The sequence below is a fragment of the Anabas testudineus genome, chromosome 13, assembly GCF_900324465.2.
Source record: "Anabas testudineus chromosome 13, fAnaTes1.2, whole genome shotgun sequence".
In the NCBI taxonomy this organism is placed as follows: domain Eukaryota; kingdom Metazoa; phylum Chordata; class Actinopteri; order Anabantiformes; family Anabantidae; genus Anabas; species Anabas testudineus.
Window position 1 is genome coordinate 19,276,917 of NC_046622.1, and position 24,151 is coordinate 19,301,067.

A 24,151-nucleotide genomic window follows, 5' to 3' on the forward strand; every position below is an offset into this window, starting at 1 on the left:
GTGCTTCCCCCCAGCATGTTCAGCTCATCTCGTTTTTGCCTTTCATCTACCTCTCCACTTGTTCTCACTCTCCTTCTCCACTGCATTGCAGACTTTCCTCCGTAACAGAACTGTGTTATAGAAAATCAGATGTACAGCTGTGATGTGCTGCTTTCCTTTAATCACAACTGCTTCACTCCTGTCAAATGTGATAAAAGTGGGGCACTGCTGTCACATATTCATTAATCACATATACTCGAAAACATGCAAGCACACAAACACACAGCCCTCCGAGCAGCCATACACATTTCAATTCTTTTTATCTCTATGCTGTCTCCAGAACACACATAATTACCTGCGTGTTCAACAGGAAACTCACAGCTTACATTTGCATTGCAGTGACATTATACACTTGCAGTTGCATGCACACCTCATGCCTTCTTGACATGGGCTGATGAGGCTGGATGTGGAGGAGGTGGAGGGGAAGTACGAGATTATTCCCTAGAATCAAGTGTTCTCTTAGCAACCGGCCAGCCATCAGATTCATAACACAGTCATGTAACCATAAAACACAGAGAAGTACTCCTACACACGTCTGATCTCTGAGTGAAAGACTCACACACGCACGCACAAATCCCACACATGTGCAACAATGTCCTAGTTCTAACCTGACATGCGAGGATTTATCATAGAACTGATGAAAACCTGAGATCCACATGAGCACAAAGCTACCACCAACAACAAAATCAACACATTAGCCTGTGTCCGTCAAATTGCCAAAGAAACTATTACATTTAATTACAGCAATGTGTTGCATGTTATTTAGCTCTGGGAACTACCTGGTAGGAGCAGTTTTCCTGGTGGACCATCCTTCACAGCATCCTAGAGCGGAGTTGGCTGAGCTGGGGGAACAGAAGTGGGACTGGGATAGAATTCCCAGCCCTGCAGCGGTATTCCACGGGCGAGGAGACGCGAGGCGAGGAGGGATCCCGTCCCAAACTAAAAATCAATCCCTGCTTGCCTCTTCTTATCCGTCAGCTCCCTCTCTGCTTTCTCAGTCTCCCTCTCTCTTTTCGACTTGTTTTCTGGTTTGTCAAAAGAGAAGGGCACGGTCTGATCACTGCTTCCCCAAAGCCCACAGAAGGAAGGGACGGAGAGAAGGGAGGAGGGGTGTGTGTGTGTGTGTGAGAGAGAGAGAAACAGAGTGGGAGGGAGGGGAGCAGCGAAAAGCAGAGTACATCTCCGGTCGCCTTTCTCTGTCTGGCTCACACTGAAATGGGGGAGGAGCTGTTGGGCTGAGCGTATGTAGAGTTGGCCAGTGGGGAGAGGGGATGGTGGAAAAGGGAGAAGGCGGGTGGATGAGGGTGGTGGTGTGGGCCAGGGTCGGGATGTCATTCTGCTGTTTCATACGGAGTCGTGCCAGACAGAGAGCGAGGAGAAGGGCAAATGAGGGACTATCATTCCTAAACTTTAATCTTAATCCCGATCTGTGGTGCCTGTCATCAGAGACAGAACGCTGTGATACTGTGAATCTCAAACTAAAACCGTGAACTTTATCAAACTGTTTCTGAATTGAACCAGTCACTTTCAAGCGTTAAGACGTGCCACTTAATCACGCTTGCTTCGTCGTTAACTCACTGCATAGCAATGCATAACGCACACAGCCTCCACCTCGTTCTCTGTGCCTCTCTTTGTAGGATTATAATCTCATAGTGGCAGATGGCTGGCCTATAATCCACATGCAGGTCAACCTAATCAGATAATCTCTGCCTTCTCCAACTCTCTATTCATTCCTTCATCCTGACATCGACCGTTCCTGTATCCCTTTGTTTTCTGACTTGTCCGTTCCTTTTGACCTGTAGAAGTATCTAATTTGTAGATTTTCATGACAATTTAGTAATAAAAAATAGTGAAATAAAATAAATTATACTTTTTTCATTTGTTTATTTTGTTGAAATGCTATATTTTAAATAAAATATGAGTAAAAGGGCACTAGAGAATCCCACTTTTGAAGTTTCATTGTTTTTTTATTTAAGTCTGTATTTTGCTTGTGTTCTGCTTCTCAGAGCAGCTGAACAGCTTCACACACAAGCAGAGAAAGTGACATTCTTATCCAGTTATCTTATACCTCTGTTCAGATGTGCTTTCTTTCTTTCTTTCTTTCTTTTTTGGGCAAAGTAGCCTGCTACATACATCTCCTGTTATCTCATCCTTCCTCTTATGCCAGATCGCTCTATCCAATATTGATCTGTGCTGGGTGACGCTGCTTTTCCTGATAAGACCACTCTTTGGTTTAATGACCTGGAAGTAGATCGATGGGCTCCCTGCTCTGATCTCTCGGCTCAAGCCTGCGCATCACCAGCTGTGGGTTGGCTTTCTGCGCGGTCTCAAGCTGGCGCAGACTGGAAGAGTGCCCATCCTGTCACAATAACCTTGGATATAAATCTGTGCGTGACATTGGGAATTGTTTTTCTTACAGTGAAAGACACCAAGTAGCCTTGTAAATGGACTCTTATGCTTATCATGGGTTTACTCGGTAAGTAGGGTGAAACAGTAAAGCCCAGAAATGGTATCAAAGTAGCGTGAATAGAAGAGGAAATTTGATGTCTGTGCTGCAGTCTTTCTGCTGAATTTGTTAGGTTAACAAAATATTATATTATCCAGTGTATGTGTGCACTTGCACACTGAGGCAAGTGCACACATACACGTGGGCAAGAAACTTTGATGTCCAACATCTGTGAGCCATGCCTTAGTACAAGATACAGCAACCCCCTTTCCCTCTCCTCTATCACTATGGCAGCAGTCAGTCTGAAAACAGCTCCCGCTGACCTTCACACGGTTGTCAAGGTTACAATCTGAGTCACAGCACAGGTGGAGGCCGAGCCAAGCGAGTCTTTATCCACTGGAAATGAAAACAATAACTGACACCACCCAACCTGTGCTGTGTGTAGCCCCATTCTGCTCAAATGACAAATGTGTTAGTCGCAAAGAATCAGCTTCCAAAAGTGTGATTATGTAAGTGGACCAAATCAAAGACGATTCAGGACAAACATCATTTAGTGGAGACACACACACAGTCGGTTTAGCCTCCCACACACTGGACACATTAGGAGATATTCCTGTGAGTTGGACAGTGTAAATCTAACACAAGTAGCTGGCTGCAAATAGTGTTTCTTTTTTTTTTATATGGCTGTATGCTGATATTCTAAAAAAGCCCAAATTCAACAGCAGTAAGTCATTTATTCCTACACAGACTAGGAGAAAGCGCCGTTATGTGTGTCACAGTCTCTGCGAGGGTGTTTCGTAGTGTACGCTGAGCGCCGGAGCAGCTCCTCTCATCCTCGTTTTCCTCCTCTCATCCCACACATCAAAACAACACTCGTGTGTATTTAACTCTGCTATGTGAGGATATTTATAGATGCAAACAGGAATAATGAATACCTAATCATAAGTCACTGATCACAGGGTGAGTAGCATGGTGGTTCATTCCACTGTAACTAGTGGGATACAGAGAAGACTGTGGGTATAAATAAAGTCCATAACTCGCCCGACACCTCATGGAAAATACATGGTTCTCAGTCATGCTGCGAATCCTCCTTCCTTTCCCTGACAAACAGCTTGCCCTCTCTCTTATGAGCCTCTGTGCCATCTACCCCTCCTTCCCTCTCTCTCTCTCTTTCTCTCTGTTGCCTTTCAATGTAACTACATTTACTTTCTTTTTGCTACTCCCCCGCCCCATCTTCATTCTCCTTCCCTCTCTTTCTCTTTTGCTGCCTCCCTCTCCGTCACAGCAGGACGAAGGGAGCGCAGATGCTTTTAGCGCGCTGACATTTTGTGCCAGTGTAAAAACACTGCATAGCAAAGCAGGTTGGCTCAGTGTGAGGGCCAGATTCTGGCGGTAATGAGCTCGCTCTGACAGGGAGGAACTGATGTGGAAGGCCAGTGAGTTCATGTGTGTGTGTGTGTATGTGTGTGTGCCTGCTCTTGTGATCAGTCACCGGAGGTTGTTCTAATGAGGACTATATGTCTACAGTCGGTGGTGGAAAGGCTGAGCGTGCTGTGACCACCAGGCTGCATTAATATTTGGTTCACGTGTATTAAATGTCTCACAACAAATGTGTGCACCAACTGAGTAAATGACTAACTGACCACTAATTACTCTTGTGCAATGACACAGTCCTATCTGAAAGGAGCTGTGAGTCACAGTAAATATTATGTAGGTGAGACCGACGAGATGTTTTTGTTTCTTGTTGTCTTGACTACTGAGCTGGTCTAGAGCTTAGTCCATTAACCGATTACTGGATAACATAAAAGTAATATTTTTTCAAGCAGTGGAAAACTGTCTCTGACTCCAGCTTTCAAATATAAAGATTTTATGGCCCACTTTGGAAAATTGTTTAATTTAAAAATGTTTTTCATTGTATTTTCTAACATTTTTATGGACTAAAACAGTTTCATAAATTCGAGAAATGTCAACTTGCTTCCTGTCATGTTTGATTCTAGCTGAAAGACGATGTCCAGGTGACATCATCTGGAGGAGTTTTTCAGTTCGAATTAGGGAAGGAGCAGACTACATCCTCTGTACAGTGAGCAAACATATGACATCATCTAAACTAAACAAGCTTCTCTTCCTTTCAGAAGAGGGGACCTGTTTTAACAGATTGGGTTTAATACCAACCATATACATGTACCAACAATTAGTCTCAGTCCTATATCAGTACCAATCACTCAGAGGGTTTAAATAATTTTACAAGCAAATATGCCAAATATTTCTTATTTCCACATTCTCAAATGTAATAATTCACAACCTTTGCTGTCTTATGTGACAGTAGTTTGAGTTCTGGGCTCTCGACTGCTGGTTGCACAAAAGGAGCAATAGGAACATATAATGTCCGGCTTAAGGAAACTCAACTCACATTGTACAAACAAAGCTATTAAATGATTAGGAAAATAACCTTCATGTGCAGTCCTATTTGGTGTGGTGGAATGATTATTATTGTGTTATGACTATGTGAGGAGATAAAAGCGGATCTGTGCTCTACAGCAACAGATGAAGCTCTCTACGTGACCTGGCACCACATCATGGTCTCTCTCTCTCCCTCTCACATGCACACAGTCACATGAACATACTAACAGCTTAGATAACACAGCGTTTGAAACTTGGAGACAAAATTACCCCTGGTTTGTTTGGAGTGTGCGTGTAGACGTGATTTAAATGTGCCTTGTATTTTTAGCCCGGTATAAACAGACCAAGTCTCCAGCTCTTACACACACACACCCACACCTCCAAACACAGGCTCTATAATTAGGTGCAGAGAAGAACTGTGTTTCGTGTTTCGGCTCCACCTAAACGAACATACCTCTCCACACACACACACACACACACACACACACACACACACACACACACACACACACACAGGGTCTGACTCAACCTTTTATTTACCTGACAGGAGACAGCAGAGGTGATGGATAGGAGTTTAAAATCCTTCACTACTCGGAAAACATAAACTCTCTCTCTGTCATTTTCAGCTTCTAGCTCTCCCTCTCTTTTTGTTGCCTCCTTGAAATAAATCTTGTTTTTTCTTTTATCGCCTTTGGCCCTTCTCTTTCTTATAAAGCCAGCCTGTGTGCGAGTATGTGTTTGTATGTGTGTACTTGGCTCGACTCTGTAGTGACTGTGGAGCATGAGGACTGACATAGAGATATAACATTAGAGGCTGTCTCTTCGCTGCTACATAAATCCCCATTTCCTCCACAGAACGCTCTGCCACTCATGGCCTGCCCTCTTTGATAATTTTCATGGGGTGAAGAGAGGGAACCAGGCTGATGGGGGTGGGGGGTGGGGGGGTGGGGGGGGGGTCTCCTGCTGCATATTGGCTCTGTGAAAACATTAGGCTATAATGCCTGACATTAGGCTGACAGCTTAAGGAAGAGGACAATTAGCAGGAAACACATGTGGGAATAGCAGTGAAAGACATGGGATGTCTGGAACACAGGGAGAAGAAGAAGAAGAAGGTGAAGGTTTGCAGCAGCGTAGTTAAACAGGTTTGAGGTTTGGTATGAGCCAAATCTGATTTCATCGTTGCATATGTTACTCATGCTGACGAGGGATATGACCTTTGATGAATCATGGGTGAATAAATCAGAGGGAGGGTGTGTTTGTGTGAACCAGACAAGTTAGTTGTGAAATGTGTAGCTGTGGGCTATGCCTCTCCACTCAACACATCTCCAATCTCAACTGACCCTTTGCTCCACCGGCACGTTGAGCATCTAGCTGGGGAATGTGCCTGTCTGTCTTGGTTCATCTACACTACAGCCCCTTTATTACCAGCTCAGATGTAAAGATGCTGTATGCTGCACTTTGACAGCTGATAAGAGCAACAATACCACTCCTGCTGTGACTTTCTATGAGACTTGAACTTCTTAACCCACACCTACCAGCCAGCAGGTCAAAGTAGCAACAAAATGACGTGTATGTGTATGCATGAGCGCTCGCAATATGAAAATTAGTATGGCAACACCAGGGATGTCAAACTTACTTCACCTTACAAGTTTTCATCTACTTCAAATATAATGAGTTCAATAGGCTCACAAAGCTTCTAAACTTATATCTTTGGGGCATGACACACCCAGCCGACAAGTAGCTGCCTGGAGCACTGGCTGGTGAGAGAGAGCTCACTAACAGACTGTTCAGACTTGAGGATCACTGATTTTTCCATTTAAGGGAGTTTCTTTTATAGTTTTGCCTCTGACTTGTCTCCACTAGCAAAAGACAATTGGCTGGCAATGCCAGAGCAAACCACTATGAAATGCCAGCTCACATATAGTGTGTTATCTATAACAAGAACATCTGAGCAAGTTTAGTGCTTTGTTTTGTGTCTCTTTGTGTTTTCTTTAGCGAGGTGGAAGCCACGCTCCTTTTTTACCTCCCCGCAGGTACATGTGCAATCAGTTGCCACTCGGGGCGGAGCGCTCGTGGTGTGTTTAAGTGCAAATTTTAACACAAAACCCGAGGTGACATGAGGTACCCAGGGGCAACACAAAGCTCATTATTTTGTCTTTGTCGTCGTTCTCCCAGCTCGACTTGGTGTGTCATACAATCTTTCTGTGCACCTCGAGCTAAAGGAACATACAAAACAGGTGTGCAGCAAAACGTTTTGCTTATTTAAAACAGGATTCAAATACATGTGCGCTGCATATTTCAGGGCATTCGTGCTTTGCCAGAAAAAAGCAAAGAAAGGGCTACCAAGCAGTAAGTCACATATGGTCAGAGTCCTGACAGCATGAACATAAAAACTCCAGAGACACATGTCACACCAGAGGAATGCACTGCCCTGGGCTCTACTTACAAACTATTTATCTTCTGATTTGAACCTGAACTGAAGGTTTGTATGGTATCACATTTACAGAACATGTAATGTTGAAAAGCGTCTGACAAACTGGACAGAAAGTTTTACAGGAGGGCTTCAGCTTTACCTGAGTTAAGTGCCCAACTTGCTGTGAGGAATCCAAGGTTAAGCTGAGAAGAAAAAGTGTCCACAGAAAAAAAAAAAAAAAACCCAACAACGCTACCAACACTGGCAGACCGTCAGGATCCCATGAGAAAACAAAACCATCCTTTGACTTAGTGAGGTGAGTGTGTGCATGTGTGTGTGTGTATCTGTGTGGATGGACTAACAGGAGACGACTTCACTCGGCAGCCAGTGCAGTCAGTAAGGAGTGTGTGTGTGTGTGTGTGTGTGTGTGTGTGTGTGTGTGTGTGTGTGTGTGTGAGCTTTGGTGTGCAGAGGGCCGGGCGTGTTTCAGCTGGTACCGGCACATACATGTACACACACATAAAGAGCTGTGGTTAAGCCTGGAGGAGGGCTGAAACAGACTCCGGAGCCTCCGCCGGCGCTCTCCACACCTGGTTAAAGTCCAGCCCCAACACAGAAGCCTCCACCCACCTCCTCCTACTAATATACCACTATACATTGACTGTCTTCTCTCTATTTCCCCGCCCCTCCCTGGCTCAAACTGTAACTCTGACCCCACATTCTTCCCGTGTCCTTCGTTCTCCTCCACCACATGGTCCGTTTCTATCCCCACTATCTCCTTTTTCTCCTCATTCAGGACCTAACTCCAGTGTGGCTACTTGACATTCATTGTTTCTAGCTATTTATATCCACTTAAACCACACTCTAGACTTCGCAAACCCTACAATTTCTTCTCACTCCCACCCTCGCCCTCTCTCCCTCTACGTGGCACAGTCTGGGTGAAGGTAGTAGTTAGGTTGTTAGTGGAGGGCGGCGAGCTCAGCTCAACTCCTGAACTTGTACATAATCACAGAGCACAGAGTGGAGTGAGGGAGAAACAGAAAAAAAAAAAAAGCTCTCCCTGTCTTTGCTCTTTTTCTAACCTCTCTGTTTCTTTCTCATCCTTTTATTTTCCACAGCCCTTGAGTGCTTTTCTAGGCCAGAACGCTGCACACTTGTACAATTTTGTTTGGCTCTTGACCTTTTTCTGTTTATATGACATACTCCAGCAACACTTTCCTATTAAGTAGATATTCATTGACCTGTTACTTTCTTTGACAGCTGGAAAAGGACAAAGGTAAATTGTCACATTTGTCCCAAAAGTGCAGAGTTAATGCAGGTAGAAGTTGGATGGATTTTTAAAAAAGCAGAGGGGCTTTACAGACTTTTGGTTAAAAAGTTTCCATCCTCATAAACTATTTGTTCTGATATAACATCTACAGTTACTATTTTCCCAATGTGCTGATCCAGATGTGCAGAAATGGGGCAATTCAACTTTAAAGCAGTAACACGACTTGACTGTGAGCTCATACCTGCACTTTTTAAAGTAGGTCCTGCAGGTTTCAGCACATACCCTACGTTTATAACCACCATTTGCCCAGGGGGTGTTTTTAAATTGTGTGAGTAAGTCTGGGTGTGTGTGCTCTGAGGTTGAAAAAGATGTAGCCTGTAGCCATAGAGCAGCAGTAAAATGCACCCTGTAAATACACAGGTACATTTCTGAGTAGAGATATCCATCCATGTAGTCTGACCATATCTCTGCCTATTTCACCTCCACACATGTGCAGAAGAATAATATTATTGTTTACTTTTCAGGGGTTCAGAGCTAACTGGAGGGTTTGGGGTACTGTTACCTCTGGTGTACTTGAGGTCCCTTTGGGCCCCTCTCTGCCACGTGCCTTCAGAATTCATTAGAAACATATTACAAACAGGTCAGCATGCCCTTTGGTCTTATGAATCCTGCTGACCCCACACGCAGGCGCTGAGATTACAGCAGACTGAAACCACACCCTAATTAAACACACCTGTACATCAACATAACTACTTCTTTAAAAACTGAGCTATGGAGAAGACCACATGTATTTCAGCTGAAGCTTTTCGTAGCACAGGACACAATACAATCTCCTGGAGAGCCTATAGTGCAAAAATCGATAGCTCTCCTAATGGTGTTTAAAACAATTTAAAGCCACAAATGGAGCTGGTGTAATTTTTTGAAAGACCTGCAAACTCTCCTGCACTGTAATTTATCCCTGTCCTGTATCAGGCACTGAAAGGGAGACTGTTGCCATAGAGATGAGCACAAGACAACCAATATGCAGACTGTCTGAGACTGGGGAGCAATTGATTTTAATCCAAACTTTTTAAAAATATATATATTATACAAGCCTGCAGCCACTGCAGACTAGCTGAACCAGTCAGCTACACTGTGGCCCGTCTTCCTGAAAGCACAGATGCTTTTGAAGCTCCACCGAAGCATGAATATCTGTGTCCCACTGGAGCCCGGTAACAACCCAGACAGACAGACCGGTCCATACACTAAAACATGCACAGTCTCGCTGGTGGTGGGCCCCGCCTGAGTGGATGTCTAAATATTTAACAACATTTTAAAAGCACTGGCCCCCTTTTCCTCCTGGGTGTCTGCTAAAGCCTGTAAATTTGCGAATTAAGAAATTCAGATACCCGCGTCTCAGACCAGAGACTGCAAATGTCTTGTGGGAATGTCTCAGTTCCTAAATTGCCACTTGACTGCTTCTGTGTTCTTGTTAGCAGAGGGCCAATACTGGCATTGCTTGTTTTACCAAATGTAGAAACTCAGAAATAGAACTACTTTCAGTAATGGATTGCACTGATGACATCCATATGATGGGAATTCCTGTACAGAAATAGTAAGCAAGACTAGGATTTTCCAGGATATGGGCTCGCGTCTCTCGTCTTTTTTCGGTTTATGTCTTTTGCCCTCTCTGAGCTGATGTTACACAGTGTATTCCAATTTTTTATCTACACCAGGCCTGTTTTTTTTTCTGAGGCCTATTTTTTTCTTTGTAATAGCAAAGGCAGCAGGAAACTGTGGAACTTAATCTTCATCAGGACCAGACTATCTGTATCTACTGAGCCAGGCCAAGTCTACCTTCATGCACACACACGTAAGACACCACAGGAGCCAAGAATGAGCATGTGTGTGAATCCATGTGTTTGTGTGCCTGCGTGCAGAACATAGTGGCTGCATGTAGAGATATAGGCTCTCTCTTCAGAGATTTACTTCCACCCAGGTCAATTATATTACAGCCCACTGCCTAGGGAGAGGGAGAGAGAGTGAGAAAAGGAGAGATGGAGACAGAGCAGACTTTGCCCAGACTAAAGCGAATCAGGAGGTGACCTTCCTGTTTAAGATGGACAACAGGTAATGAACGTTGACACAAACACACAAGCCATGTGGCCCTGCACTGCCTGCTCCTAAAGATACCATCTTCCTGTCCTTTCCTCCCTCCTTCCTTGTTCTCATCCCCCACTTCTCCCACTGCATTCCTGACATGCCTCAGGGAGACAGGGGGGGGGGGGGCTCCAGGACAGACAAACAAAGACACACAACACACTCACAATGACCCCGGCTACAGCCATTGTCTGTGTGCGCTTAAGAAATCAAAAGGTCTTGGTGCCTGTGTTACCAAAAGAGTCCAATCAGCCTTTCTCAAACACACATTTGCTCTCATTTAGTTTTATGTGACATAACAAATACACTGGTTTTGTATGTGCTGTAAACAATTTTCTCCTGCCCCTCCCAAATGCTTTTTAAGGGTTACACCCTTTTGGACCCAGCTATAAACCATAATTTCTGGCTTGGACTGTGATTTACACTGAGTGATGCCATAAGACTCCAAGTGAATCATAACATAACTGGGGTGGTATTAAGAGCCTGCAGCAGTTCTGTGCACAATGTCAATGCAACACTGACCCCCTCTGGTAGAAGCATCACATGGCCACAACAAGATTTTTAAAATATTAGGTTACATACACACACAAATAGGTTAGCAACCAATGTTTACTGTAAACATGCTGTCCACAGAAGAAAAACGATGTGCTAACATAACTCTTATAACTCAGTACTAATCTACTCTGATTACCTCCAACTGCATGAATGAACACGTCTGCTGATATTAGTTTGAATCTGAACTTCCAGCTACCTGCAGCCTCCACTTCCATGATGGTCAGGTTGATAGCTGGGCCACATAGCTTAGTGCTACATTAGCCCACTAATCCCTCTTCCTTACAACAGCTACCCTAACCTCATGCATCCTGACCCATCCTGCAGCTGACCCATGAGTCCGTCTCCTCTGATCCAGTGGGAAAATGATGCGTAGAAAAATTGTGACGTGTAAGATGACCTTTGACACGCAGCAGCAGAAAAGCTCAACATCAAATAATAAACAAACAAGACAAGACCACATAAAGAGAAACTCACTGAGGTGTAGTTGGTTTTGCCCATGTTGTGGTTCTGGATGTGGTTGAGGTTCTGGTTCTCCTGTTCTCTGCACTGCAGCCCAGCCAAGTGCCTCTCCAGGGCTGCCCAGTCCATGGTGGGCAAGGGCTCTTCCTCTACACCCTCCTCCTCTCTGTATCCTCCCATCCGTCCCCCAGTCCCTCCACTGCCTCCTCCTCCTCCACCACCTTCACCATCACCCCCGCCAGTGCTGCGGCTCCCCCTGCCTTGACTGGAGTTGCGTTGGCTGGGCTTGGAAGTTCCTGTGTCCCCCTGTGGTGTACTGGAGGTGTGGAGCTGGTTGCTCCTGGGCAAAATCAGGTTGCCGTTCTGTTTCAGTTCCTCTGGGACGGCTGCGACTGATGTGGCAGTGCGTCCACTCGGGGCAGGGAGGGGAGCGGTCTTTACATCCTGGAATTCTTCTGCGAGGCTGCGAATGTTCGGTGTCTTCCTGTAGCCTTCACCAAGGCTATCAACCCCCACCACGCCTCTTCCGCCTTGTTCCTGACCGGGAGGTTGTGGAGAGGTGTAGTCATCTCCATATTCACTCTCCCACTCCTCTATCACTTTCTTCTTATACTCTTGGTAGTCCTCGTCCTCCTCATAGTCCTCTAAGGTGACCAGGTCCAGCGAGGGGGAGGATTTGTAATCCTCCAAAGTGGCCAGGTCAAGAGAAGGGGAGCAAGGTGTAACCTTGTTGGAGTTTGACTCTGAGCTGGAGCGACTGGATGCGTCACTCCCAAGGTCCATGCCATCCTCCCGGTAATCCTGCAACGACAAAAAAAACAAAAGAAAGAATGAGACAGGGGGTGGGACAGAAGAAGGGAGAGGAGACGAAGCACTACAACACAGAGCGAGCAGAGAGAAAGGAAAGGAGGAAGGACAAGAGGAAAACTTCAAGAGAATTTAGGGAAGTGTGTAGATTTAGATTAGTCACACCAGTGATGTGGTTTGAAACCGGCAACCACAAAGCACTTCCTGTCCCGCAGGAACTTCCTTTCTGCACAGAATTTTGCAGCCACTGTCTCTTAAGGACTCATTTTCCAGTCTTCTCCTCTACAACTGCACGGCTACAAAGTCAGCTAGTCATGCTAGACTGGGGGATCTGACAAACGTTCCCTTTTTACATTCCTCTGTGCTGCCAAATTTGCACATGTGTGGGCTTGTGCAACATTCGAAACACACAACCAAAGAGGGGTCTTTGTGAGGTTGGATGGGCCATAATAATATCCCACCACCCGTTGCTACATCTGCACCACAGGGACATAACAGGAAGGGTGAGAGAGTGAGTGACACTGACACGCCAATACACGACACACCAAACCATGACACGAACAGATGAGTCCAGAGTTGCTGTCTAACCTTGGCTGTGTTGCTCCTGTGGCGCCCGAACTGACTGATTAGTTCACAGCTAATGAAAACGTCCGTGTTGTTTACAGCCCTCCACAAAGCTCCACCTGACCCGAGTCTTCTCTTGCCGAGTTATCAGTCTTTTCTCCACAGGAGCGCATTATCATAGCGCCTCACACCACTTTTAAAAGTTAATGAAAAGCAAGGAGCAGCAAAATTTCTCTCAGGGAAAAGAGAAATTAACGACACATTCCTACGTGATCTGCATTATGAGCTGCTCTGGAAAACAAATTAATTATGCAGACTGCTGAGTACTGGTTAAGACCACAATGCTTTACAGTAGCTTAGCCTTCTAAGAGGAGTCTGAGGAGAAGGAAACTGTGATAAATACAGTAGCATCTGATTGGTACAAAGCTTTCTTGAATTATATACCAGACCACACCTGTGCTGCTGACGTCAAAGGACAATGCAGGAAACATCTATGTTGGGAAAAGCAAACAGGGATGTGACTCAGCATCTTGGAGACGAGGTGCACAAACTGCTGATGCGGTGTGGAGACGTACTGTACTGTGAAGCCACTCGGTGCTGAAGGGGGGAACTTGTATTTCTGCACGAAATACTAACTAACAGGGTGAAGTAAATAGAAGTGGAGCTGCTGCTGAGGATGGCTGCACAAAAGGGTGGAAACAAAAGCCACAAGTGCCTTGACATCATGCCTAGTTGTCATTACACGGTTAAATCAGTGCTGTAAAAAAAATAAAACCTTGGTGACTCATTACTTCCACTGGAGTGGGATCTGAAGTGTATCCACATACACAGTTACCAGTATTTACTCACACAGAAACTACAATCCACTACTACTGCCTTCCTGTAGCACTGTTTTGCTTGTTATCTCTCAGCACAGGCACCAATGACATGTAAATTCCCCTATCAGGTCAGTTCCTTGTGAAACCCTTCTAGTTGTCTAATGGATGGGAGAGGACTTAAGGACACACGACATTACCAGCCTACTACTGGCCTAATACCCCCTAAATCGCTTAGACTGGGTCTCTCAGAGCAAAATGAGTACGGTCACGACTAATGAGGATTTACCAAAGATCATGTTTCAGCTTTAAGTGCCGCCTTGTTCCTCGCATTTTGCCACACAATGTGTGAGTGGATCAGTCCAGCTAGAGACACAGACAGAGGGAGAACAACCTACCGACGTGCTCATCAAACGCGCTGGATCCCTGCACGGTCACCAGTGAACCAGCCTGTCATCCTGGCTTTGTCGCCTTTCTAGTGCTATAAAAAGCCCCGGTTCAGGGGCCGGCCGGGTGCCTTTTCCCCTCTCCAAAGTAAGAGGAGCGCTAAGTAGAGGCAGAGGATCCGAGCGGCGGTCGAGCTTCAAATCTCGGACGCGGATCTCGTTCTTGAAGTGATCTTCCAATTTGCGCCGCGATCACTCAACGCCCGGTTTTCCAGATATGATCGCGTCAACACACGACGGTCACATGAGCTGGATTAAAATAATACAACTGTTAGAAGTGTGTGTGTGTGTGTGTGTGTGTGAGAGAGAGAGAAAGAGAGAGGAAGGTGCTGCAAGACAGCAGGCTGGAGCGGTAAAGCTGATCCTCTGTGGGATTAGCCGAAGCGCAGGCTGGATTTGGCCAACAAAATACATGCAAATTGACAGCTGCACCGAGCCCCACTCCGCAGCCGGTCGGGTGTGTGTGTGTGTGTGTGTGTGTGTGTGTGGAGGGCGTTTAATTTATGTCACAGACTACCCTCACAACTCAGCCCGTCGTTCTCTAGATGCTTTACGAGGGGCATCATCGCATACGCCCAGTCTGTGCGTGAACCGAGCGCACTCCGAGTGGCTCCTGTGCACGCATGACAGTTGCATAATTGCATCTGGCAGCGAACAGGCTGTAGTTTATTTTAAGGTGGACGTTTGATTGAAATAAATAAATAAATAAATAAATAAAAGAGACATCATTAGGGTTGTAAACATCTTGATAATGCACAGTCATTGACAGGCTGCTCAAATGATGTAATGTTCCCAAAAAAGTCCCGGGAGGGAAACTGATATCCCCTCGGCAACAGCGGGGACAGAAACGCCCAAAACGACAGCACCACACGGCGGGTGACACTCAGCAGCCTGGCCGCCAGTCGACACGCTATCATCGGTCAAAATTCAAGTGGCCGCCTGCGAGAATAAAAGCTGACCCGGGAGACGAGCTAAAAGTGAAAGAAAGCCCGGCTGCACCGTCGGTGCCGTGTAAACGAGCCGATACTCACTGTCATCATCTCTGTAGCTCTCCCTCCCGTCTCAAGACATGGCAAAGTGTAAATCCCAGCTGCGAGACAACGGCGACGGTGCTGACTTGGTGGACAGCAGCTTTATTCTAGGGGCGGGTGGCGCTGGGGCTGGCTTCGCCGGAGAAATGACAGAAAGCCGGTGGATGATTCAGTACAGTCATCGCTCTGAGTAGCCTGTCCACAGAGGAGACAACCGGAGTCTGGAGTCCTGACAGAGAAAATAACATGGATGTCTTAAAATCCCAGCAGGTCAGCGCCGCGTCTCTCCTTTCCTCCCCGGCACACAGGGAGATGCCCAACCAACAGTTGGCAACGTCAGCTGGAAAATGATCAGGCTCTGAGGAAAGTGCGTCCTCTTATATTGTGGGCTTACGCACGATTCAGAGCTTCCACTGAGCCGGACGGCCTCTATCTCTCAAGTATTACCAAGGAACAAGACCTAAGAGCGAGCGCAAACCAAGCAACGCTGCTGCTGCTGCTGCTGCTGCTGCTCCACAGCCGGCACCGGGTTTGTGTTTGTGGCGACTCTCTCTTCATATAAGCCGGCTCTCTGTCGCAGCCTGCAGCTCCGAGGAGAAAGTGACGACGACAGAACACAACTAAAGCCCAACCTTCTGCACCCACTGACCTTGCAAATGGTGGAGAGGCTGAGAGGAAATTGTCCGAGTGAATTATTAAACATACTTCTGGTGCTCTCAATTTAGAATATTTCCAGAGCAGTTTTCTGTCTTGGACTCAGAACAGAAGCAGGATCCCTGTCACAACTCATACTTGGTCTCACACAGCACATGCTGCCATCTTACACCAGATACACCTGTACAATCTAATGCAATCCAGTGCAACAGGCCTGTAATAAAGCCTTCCCTCTTGATGGCTACAAAGTTAAGTTCGTGTTGAGATTGTGTGACACAGATTAAAGATTCAGCTATTTTATATTAAAACTTTCCTTGGCAGCTACAGAAAACTGATTCCACATACCATCAAAGGTGAGAATAATAATAAAGGTGAAGCGTGGCACAAAGCATATTGTTCTATAAATCAACTCCAGCACAAAGGGTATGTAGCTCATCAAACACCTACACATAATATCTCACATATTACTTGGAAACGTCTGTATTAGATCAACAGAGCAGCACCAATCCCCAGCAGTAGAGAGTGCAAGATGAGAGAGTATCTATACACCATTAAAGGCCATCCACTGCCTTTCTAGCAGCCTACACTTTAAGGGGAAGGGATGCAACATTACCGCAGTAATGGGGCCAAGTGCAAATGACCATAATCAACACATATCCTGACACAGTACAGACTGAAAGGCGAACATTATAACCTTTACTGTTAGAATGACGATTTAATACAGTGTCACTGCACTGAATTACAATGAAGCTAAACTATTAGATGATTAATTGTAATAATAATTAGTCAATTAGTCAATTGGCAGGCGACAATAACCCCACCATAATGAAATAAATTACATTTTGGGATTGAATAGGCTACCACATTTCTTATTAAGGTGCCTCAAATATAAATAATGTTCTGGTATTTGATTAGAACACTTTTTATTTCATTTAATTATTATTATTATTATTTTTTAAATGATAACTGTTGGATTAAAAACAGTCTAGTAGATATACGAGTTAACAAACACACACACATACATTCAGAGATGGCAGCCGCAGTGTCAGAGCTGAAGAGGGGTTAACACCAGCATGACATGATATGTTCATGTTGCATTCTGTTTCCTCTCACAGCAGCTGCTAATTTACATACTCCGCAATGGAGAAAGTTAAATGTCACCGATAAATCCGCCTCATCCAGAGCAGGAGGAAAATGTCTGCAAAGCGTTTGTATTAAGAAAAATGATTCATTATTAGGATTTGGTTCAGTATCTCGTGAGAAGTAAGCTGAAAGTGCCACAAAAGTGCCACGTTGTAGAGCAGTGGTGTTTGGAATCTCTCAGTGGCTCCCAACTTTCTCTGCTCTGTACAACCAGCTTGGCACAACCTAGTTTGTAGTTGCCGAATGTAGATGCGAGCTGTCTTCTGATATTACGCTTTGAATGTATAATGGCAGCACAAAGGAGTTCATTCGTGCAATAACAGAGCAGCACTTCAAAGACCCCCTGGCTAAGCCTCGCCTCACACTACAGCAGGGACAGCACTAGTGGGCATCTCCCCAAAGAGGAGACAGCAGGAGTCCAGCATATTTCCACCACTCCCACCACCGCTTTCAACTTTCTTATCAGCGCTGCCGCTCCTCCTCTCTGCCTTTACTCCCTAATTCCCCAAACATTAATCGGTCATAGTGAAGTAAAGTGAGGAGTTGTAGAGTTAACAGAATGCCTCTGAGGAGGATAAGCTACTTTTGGGGGTTTTATCTCGGAGAGAATGGGGCTACTATAAGTTTAAACGCTCACCAGGCAATTAACATATAATTAACTTGTCAACAGGAAGCCAGTATTGTTCAGGTCACATACAGGCCTGCACTGAATTTGCTTTCTTTGAAGTTTCCATTCCCCTTTAGCGCCAAAGCCTTTCAAAACAGTTTCGACATGGCATCCTTCCCCTCAGTGGATAGTCTCACATAACAATAAAAGCAGCAACAGGCTCTGAGTCAAGAGGGCCAGATGAACATGATCAGTCACATCAAAGCTCCACGAGTCACGTCTTCATCGTACCTGGAAGAAGAACGGGATTTTAACTTCACTTCTGATGGAGGAAGTGGTCAAACAAAGTTCACCGTGCAAGTTTTTCCCCCCGTCCTGTTACAAAGCAGAGGTGCGCTCTGTGTCAAACTGCCATTCAATGCGGATTTACCAATCTCCGAGGGGCACAAACATGTGGAAAAAGATCTACAGTATCTAGGAAAGCTTTGCTCTATCTGCCCGTCTAACAGTCCATCCACGGCAACTATCTTGCAGGGATCACTGAAGGCCCATTACTGACATAGAGATAAAGCCAGAAAAAAGAATGCCCCTCAGATAATACCGAAAAGCCGGGGAACATCTTCCTCTGCTTATATCCGTCTCTCAGGCGTTTTAAAAAACAGGGAGCTCCTGACAGTTGGTGGGAAATTGAAACTGTCTCTGCCTCGTCAGGAACTCACCAACTCTAACGGAGAGACACAGAAAGTGACCTTGAATGATTCTCACTCTCTTCCCCTCTCACTTTTTTTTCTCACCCTCTCTCTTTTTCAGGGGGACCGTGGGGAAGGGCTCACCTTGAAATAAGACTTGGTTCGAAGCAGATGACAGAACTGTAAGAGTCAGAAACATGACTGTGAAACAAGGCCAGACCTACAGATGGGAAATGTCCTGCCTGGTTATGAGAGACACGGGGCCACAGGAGGCCAGACAATAGACTTGACACCCAGGTCTCTCACCATGTCACATCTTCTTCAGATAAAGATGACCCAGTGCAGGCTGTCATGAAAGAAATCGTCATACTTCACTGCAAACCTTTCATATGAATCCACATAAACCACATGTACTAAGCTCTGACAAAAGTGATGCCTACATGTAAGTAAATGAAAAATTGTAAACCCTTACAAAAATGCAGTAGACTGGGGATTTCTCTGTTTCTCTCTTGGTCAGACCTGCACATAACAGATCAGAAAACCTGGCCCAGGATGAATCTCCTTAGCATGACAGGGCTTTACATGTTCTACAAGTCCATTTGAAGAGGTAACTTCGCAACTTTAGCTTCCACATGGAGCTAATACAGCCACAGTTATTAAAAAGCAATATCACAGTGTTCACCTGTGAAATTTGACAAATTTGTACCATCACACACCATACATCATTATATTACAAACCCTATGTGGACACACACCTTTTTTCCCACATTAGCTGTAGACTAAGTGCCACACAAAGCAGCCTGTGCCTTGAGAAAGCAGCAGCAGGATGCAGACTGCGTGATGATAAATAGAGATGTCAGGTGGCCACAATAGAAGTCGAATCCTTAACTGGCCGACTGACCCGCTGCTCTAAATAGAATGGGTGGCCAAACTATTGAGACTGGCCATCAATCTCCCTCTGCAACAGAGTGATGATTTACTCCATTCAAATCACTGGGTGAGTAAATAGCAGGAACAATGCAGAGTGTGTGTGTGTGTGAATTTCCTTGTGTAGCTACGCGCATGGATCTGTGTGCAACATATTAACGTGTATGTACATTTGTATTTTATATGCGTTTTCATGTGCTATGGTGCATAACCATGCAACATCATTTTTTTCATGTAACAGTATTTACACAACCTGTTGATCTCCAGCACGTGTATTGGATTGCACCACTAATACCTGGCTCTAATACATTGATCCTCCATTTCATACTGTATACCCAGCCAACAATTTCACTTGCTAACGAAGTGTGAAATGAATTGTGAGAGCAACATCTTGTCCAATGTATGTATACAAGCACTCACAGCTATTAGATTCATTGGAATGGGAAGCACGTCAGGTTCCAGTCTGCAACATAGCGTATGCGGCATACAGCTTGTCGCGCAATAAGGACTTACCAAATTCGTTTAATTTAGCTTGGTTTATGGAGGCTAAATGGATCATTCAGTGGAAGGCTGTCTTTTAGCTTAGCATTCATCAAGAAGTCTTAACTCCAAACTAGCAATTATACAAAAGACCAGAATATGTACATATGGCCATAACCATAAAGAAAGTGAGGGTGGAAAACAAAGAGCAATAAATGTGATAAAGGAGGAGGCAACAGTATTACTTGAGGGGGGGAAGAAAGAGAATTACAGTGTTGAAGAAGTTGAGGAAGATGAAAATGTTGCTGATCGTAATCTTGACAAAGTGATTACGGCCATGCTTGTGCTGATGAAAATGATAGTTTCTAAGACTATAGTTATGAGTGATCATGATCATGTTGACAGACATGAATAATCTAAACCAATTTAGTCTGGATACATCTGAAATTGGACAAAACAGGAACCGAGAAGCATTTTCAGTAACAGTTAGGAGCTGAGAAATGTGAGAGAGACCAATGTTAAATCCAAACAGAGAGCTTTATGCTGTCGGAGGCGGGGGGTGGGGGGGCTGGGGAGTGGAACCTGCAGAGTTGTTAAAAGTCAGCCAAGTCATTAATGAAGTTATAACCAGAGCGACTGGTAGGAGATCTTAATCGTCTGCAAGAGTGGAGGGCCGAGACCAACTCCAGACCCATTTAGTCCACGGCACACTAATGCTATAATGGGAAAGTAAAATGGAAGGTTTGTAATCTGTTCAATTAGGCCAGTCTGGAGAGACGTCCTGTGGGGCTGAGGAGAGATTCAGGCCCAGGACCGTGTGCTGTTAATGATCATTTTCACCAATCACGAGGGAGACACCTTTATATGACGGACATGGCCCAAAAAGTACAAAATAATCATTTTATACTGTTTTTAAATGATCACATCTCTCAAACAGGATATATTTTAGGTCAAATGTTTTTTTTCCTCATGCTCTCACTTCCCCCTTTTGCTCTTTCAGCAACGCAGCAGAAAAGCTCAGCGCCTGTTAAAGTGTCAGACACAGAGATGGAGACGCTGAGAGTGTGTCAGGTCCCAATCCCCGGTCTGTAGCTCTCCTCTAGCCGCCTGCCTTGCTCCCCCGATCCACAACAGTTTCTGTGCCCTGTCAGCAGAGCTACGCATCCACCCTCCCTGTGCTTAGCCCCGCACCGCGCAGAGTGTAGATGTCCACACAATTTACTGCCCACACCAAATTGGATCACTTCTCTGGTGTTTTGTGCAGGCCTCACACCTGCTGTCTCTCATAAATGGATAAACACTCCGAGATTGGGGGAGAAGAAAGAAGGGAGGCAGTGGGAGTTGATTTAAGGAGCAAATTAAACCAGGACGGACTGAATGAGATAGAAAACAGAGGAAAAAGGTTTGTGTGGTTGAAATGGAAAAGTTGACTTCTCTTTCATTTTGCACCTAATCCCTTTTTGTGAGCGCACACATCTGTGAAAAGATTCTGCCTTGGAGCACAGGGTTGAAAAATAGGCCACTGAAATCATACTGTAATCTGCAGGTTTCAGAACTGCCCCCACATCAACATGGCCACTGATGATCTACAGCTTGCTCAGTTTGACCTCAGAGGCGGCCATATATTCTGCCAGGTTACCAGAGTGTTTCTGAGGTTGAGCACTATTTGATGTCTGATCCGCTGTGAGGTGACAGAGTGACAAGTCCATTTTTATAGCTGAGTCGAAGGTGCATAGCTCATTACAGTAACAGGGGAAATGATGCGTGTGTCTATGTTTTGATAATATATTACCTGCATGCATGTTGACCCTGAGAGACACTTGCAAGTGGAGGCACACTGTCTAGATCAATTATTGATCCCTCCTGGACTGCTAGGTGTGAGATACTACAGCATCGCACTCAGACATGGTCTCATAATTCATCATTCCAGAGACAGCAAAAGAGCAGCAACAGTGCGATTGTGCCGTCACTCCAGGAGCAAACCCGATGCTGTGAGCACAAGTGTTTATTGTGGCTCGATTATGTTCAACGCCTTATTTACTTTCACTTTCAGGAAAGGCTGCTGCACAATGGTTCGGCATAGGGAACTAAAACTAACTTACGGAAAGGTTGTCTTAATATTTGTGGGTGAGCAAACTGTTGTCTCAGCATGAGATGTGGGATAAGTGGGATTTAGAAAATCTGTTCATCGTTTAGGTTAGGTTGTACAAACTATAGTCATTATGTAAAGTACAGTGTAAACACACGTGAATATGTGCATTATACATGATATATGTGTACCAATGTACAAATACATATCTCAAAGTTCCTTTAAGGCAGTGTTTTGTTTTAATTGTCTTTGTGAACTATTAATTTGCAGCCATCTGGCCTTCCTTAGTTTTTGCTGTTTTTTAGTAACTAAAGTCAGTAAAGCAGAAAATTGTCATTCAGACAGTGTAACTTCTGAAATTACTCTTCAATAACATACCAGACTGGACTTCATTAGCATCTGCTTTGTACTTTTACTGTAATCATATCTCTGTCTTTGAAAGAGGTGAGGTTTAATTTTTCTCTTATCTTTTCAATTTCCATAAATTGTTTTGCTTTTTCTTCACTATTATAGTATTTTTGTTTGGTGAGTATCTGCACTGTTTATATCCTTTCAGCAAATAGCCTATCTAATTGTTTCTTAGTGCCTAAAAGCATGCAAATCAAAATAATTACCCCCAACCTAATAATGTGCACAAACCCATTTACCACCCTCCCTGTTCTTTCTCCTCAAATGCAAAAACTAACGATACAGTAATTTCCCCTCTAACTACTAGCTTTGCTGCCATACAGTATAAAAGGACCAGTACTTCTTATATTATTTTAATCTCAAAATTCTCCATATTTAACACTATGTGTTTGGATCTCACGTGAGCGCAGCTCTCCTCATGGTGAAGGAGTTTTGCTTCTGCTACATGACTCATGCAATTTTATGTTGAGTTCAAATGCAAAAAGTTTTCTTTTCAATTTTATTTGCTACTTCTCGTGTCACCATATAGACTATTACTCAGTAAATGACGACTGTTACAGGCTTTTAGACTTCAGCATTTATCAACCTTTTTTCCTACAGGGGGCCATAAAGAATAAAGACATCATCACACAGTCAATGGTCCCTATCCTCATTACATACCTACCATACAGCATATGCCATTTCTACGTATTCAGTAAATGGTGGTTCTCCAAATGATTGTCTATATATGATCAGTAACATTTCTTTGCTTGCAGGACAGTGCAGAAAACTACTCTATTGCAGCGCATTCACACACGCACATTTTGCTTTAGATGGAAGACATACACTGAGATTAGCTAAACAATAAAGTCATCGAGGAGACGGTGAAGGAAATGAGATGAGATTATGGCTGTTTAAATCATAATACCCTACTTTTTCAAGTGGATTATATAATACAACAGTGATGATTAGAGCTAATCCAAACTACAGAGCACAGATAATGGAAGAATCAGTGAATAGATTGAGTGCAGTGAGTTTGTATGAAATGATGCTTTGGTTTGTGTAATCATACCATCATGTTGTTTGTTAAAACAAAAGGTTTAATATCAGACAGCGGCGCTGGCTTGGTAATCGCAGCTCTGCCTTGTTAACTAATTCCATTTGAATTGGCAAGGCAAATAAACAGAGAGCCCCCTTAAGTGAGTAGAACTGAAATATTAGGGATTGTAATGACGCTGACCAGAGCAGCGTGCAGGTTTTGTTCTCTTGAAATAAGACAAATTGATCCAGTGCACCTGCAGAAAAACTTACACTGGAGGGCTTGAACATTTTCCCCCACTGAAAAGCCATTATGTACAAAAGGCAATCCAGCCTGAACCACTGAGAGAGCCATAATGGTAACCAGCCACTCTAGAAGAGATGCATGCCCTGTCAGAGGTAGAGCCAAAAGCATCTGGAAGTAAAGAGGGAGGATGTTACCTCATCCATTTTGGCACAGGATACACCTGAAGGGGGCCTTATCACCTCCATCACGATGAGCACCCCCCCCTCAAATACTCACGTTCACCCTTTGTCACATCCATCAGAACTTCTCAATAAAGCACTCGTGTGCCTCTCCTTTTTTCCATTTCACTGGCCCGATTCTTCTCTCTTTCTATTCTTTTGTATTCTACATTCACCATGTCTCTTCATCTTTCTCCTCCAGGCTCTATGCACCATCTCTGATGCTCTATGCAGCATCTTAAATGACTGGTGAAGAGCCTCGAAGGTTAAATAGACATGAGGGCATCA

General features: G+C 44.6%; 1 protein-coding gene across 4 annotated transcripts in view; it reads right to left on the minus strand.

The window, feature by feature from the left end:
* schip1 (schwannomin interacting protein 1) overlaps positions 1-24,151 on the minus strand; it is a 171,401-nt gene that overhangs the window by 21,420 nt on the left and 125,830 nt on the right. The window contains exons 1-2 of one of the 4 annotated variants that reach the window (XM_026379167.1): positions 15,385-15,779; positions 11,737-12,522 (exon numbers count right to left, since the gene is read on the minus strand). In XM_026379167.1, the coding sequence (XP_026234952.1) occupies positions 11,737-12,522; positions 15,385-15,393 (795 nt within the window). In that variant the 5' untranslated portion in view covers positions 15,394-15,779. Of the gene's footprint in view, positions 1-818; positions 1,199-11,736; positions 12,523-14,305; positions 14,515-15,384; positions 15,780-24,151 lie in introns of those variants that run through there. The other 3 variants (XM_026379159.1, XM_026379151.1, XM_026379182.1) reach the window with 3 other exon arrangements.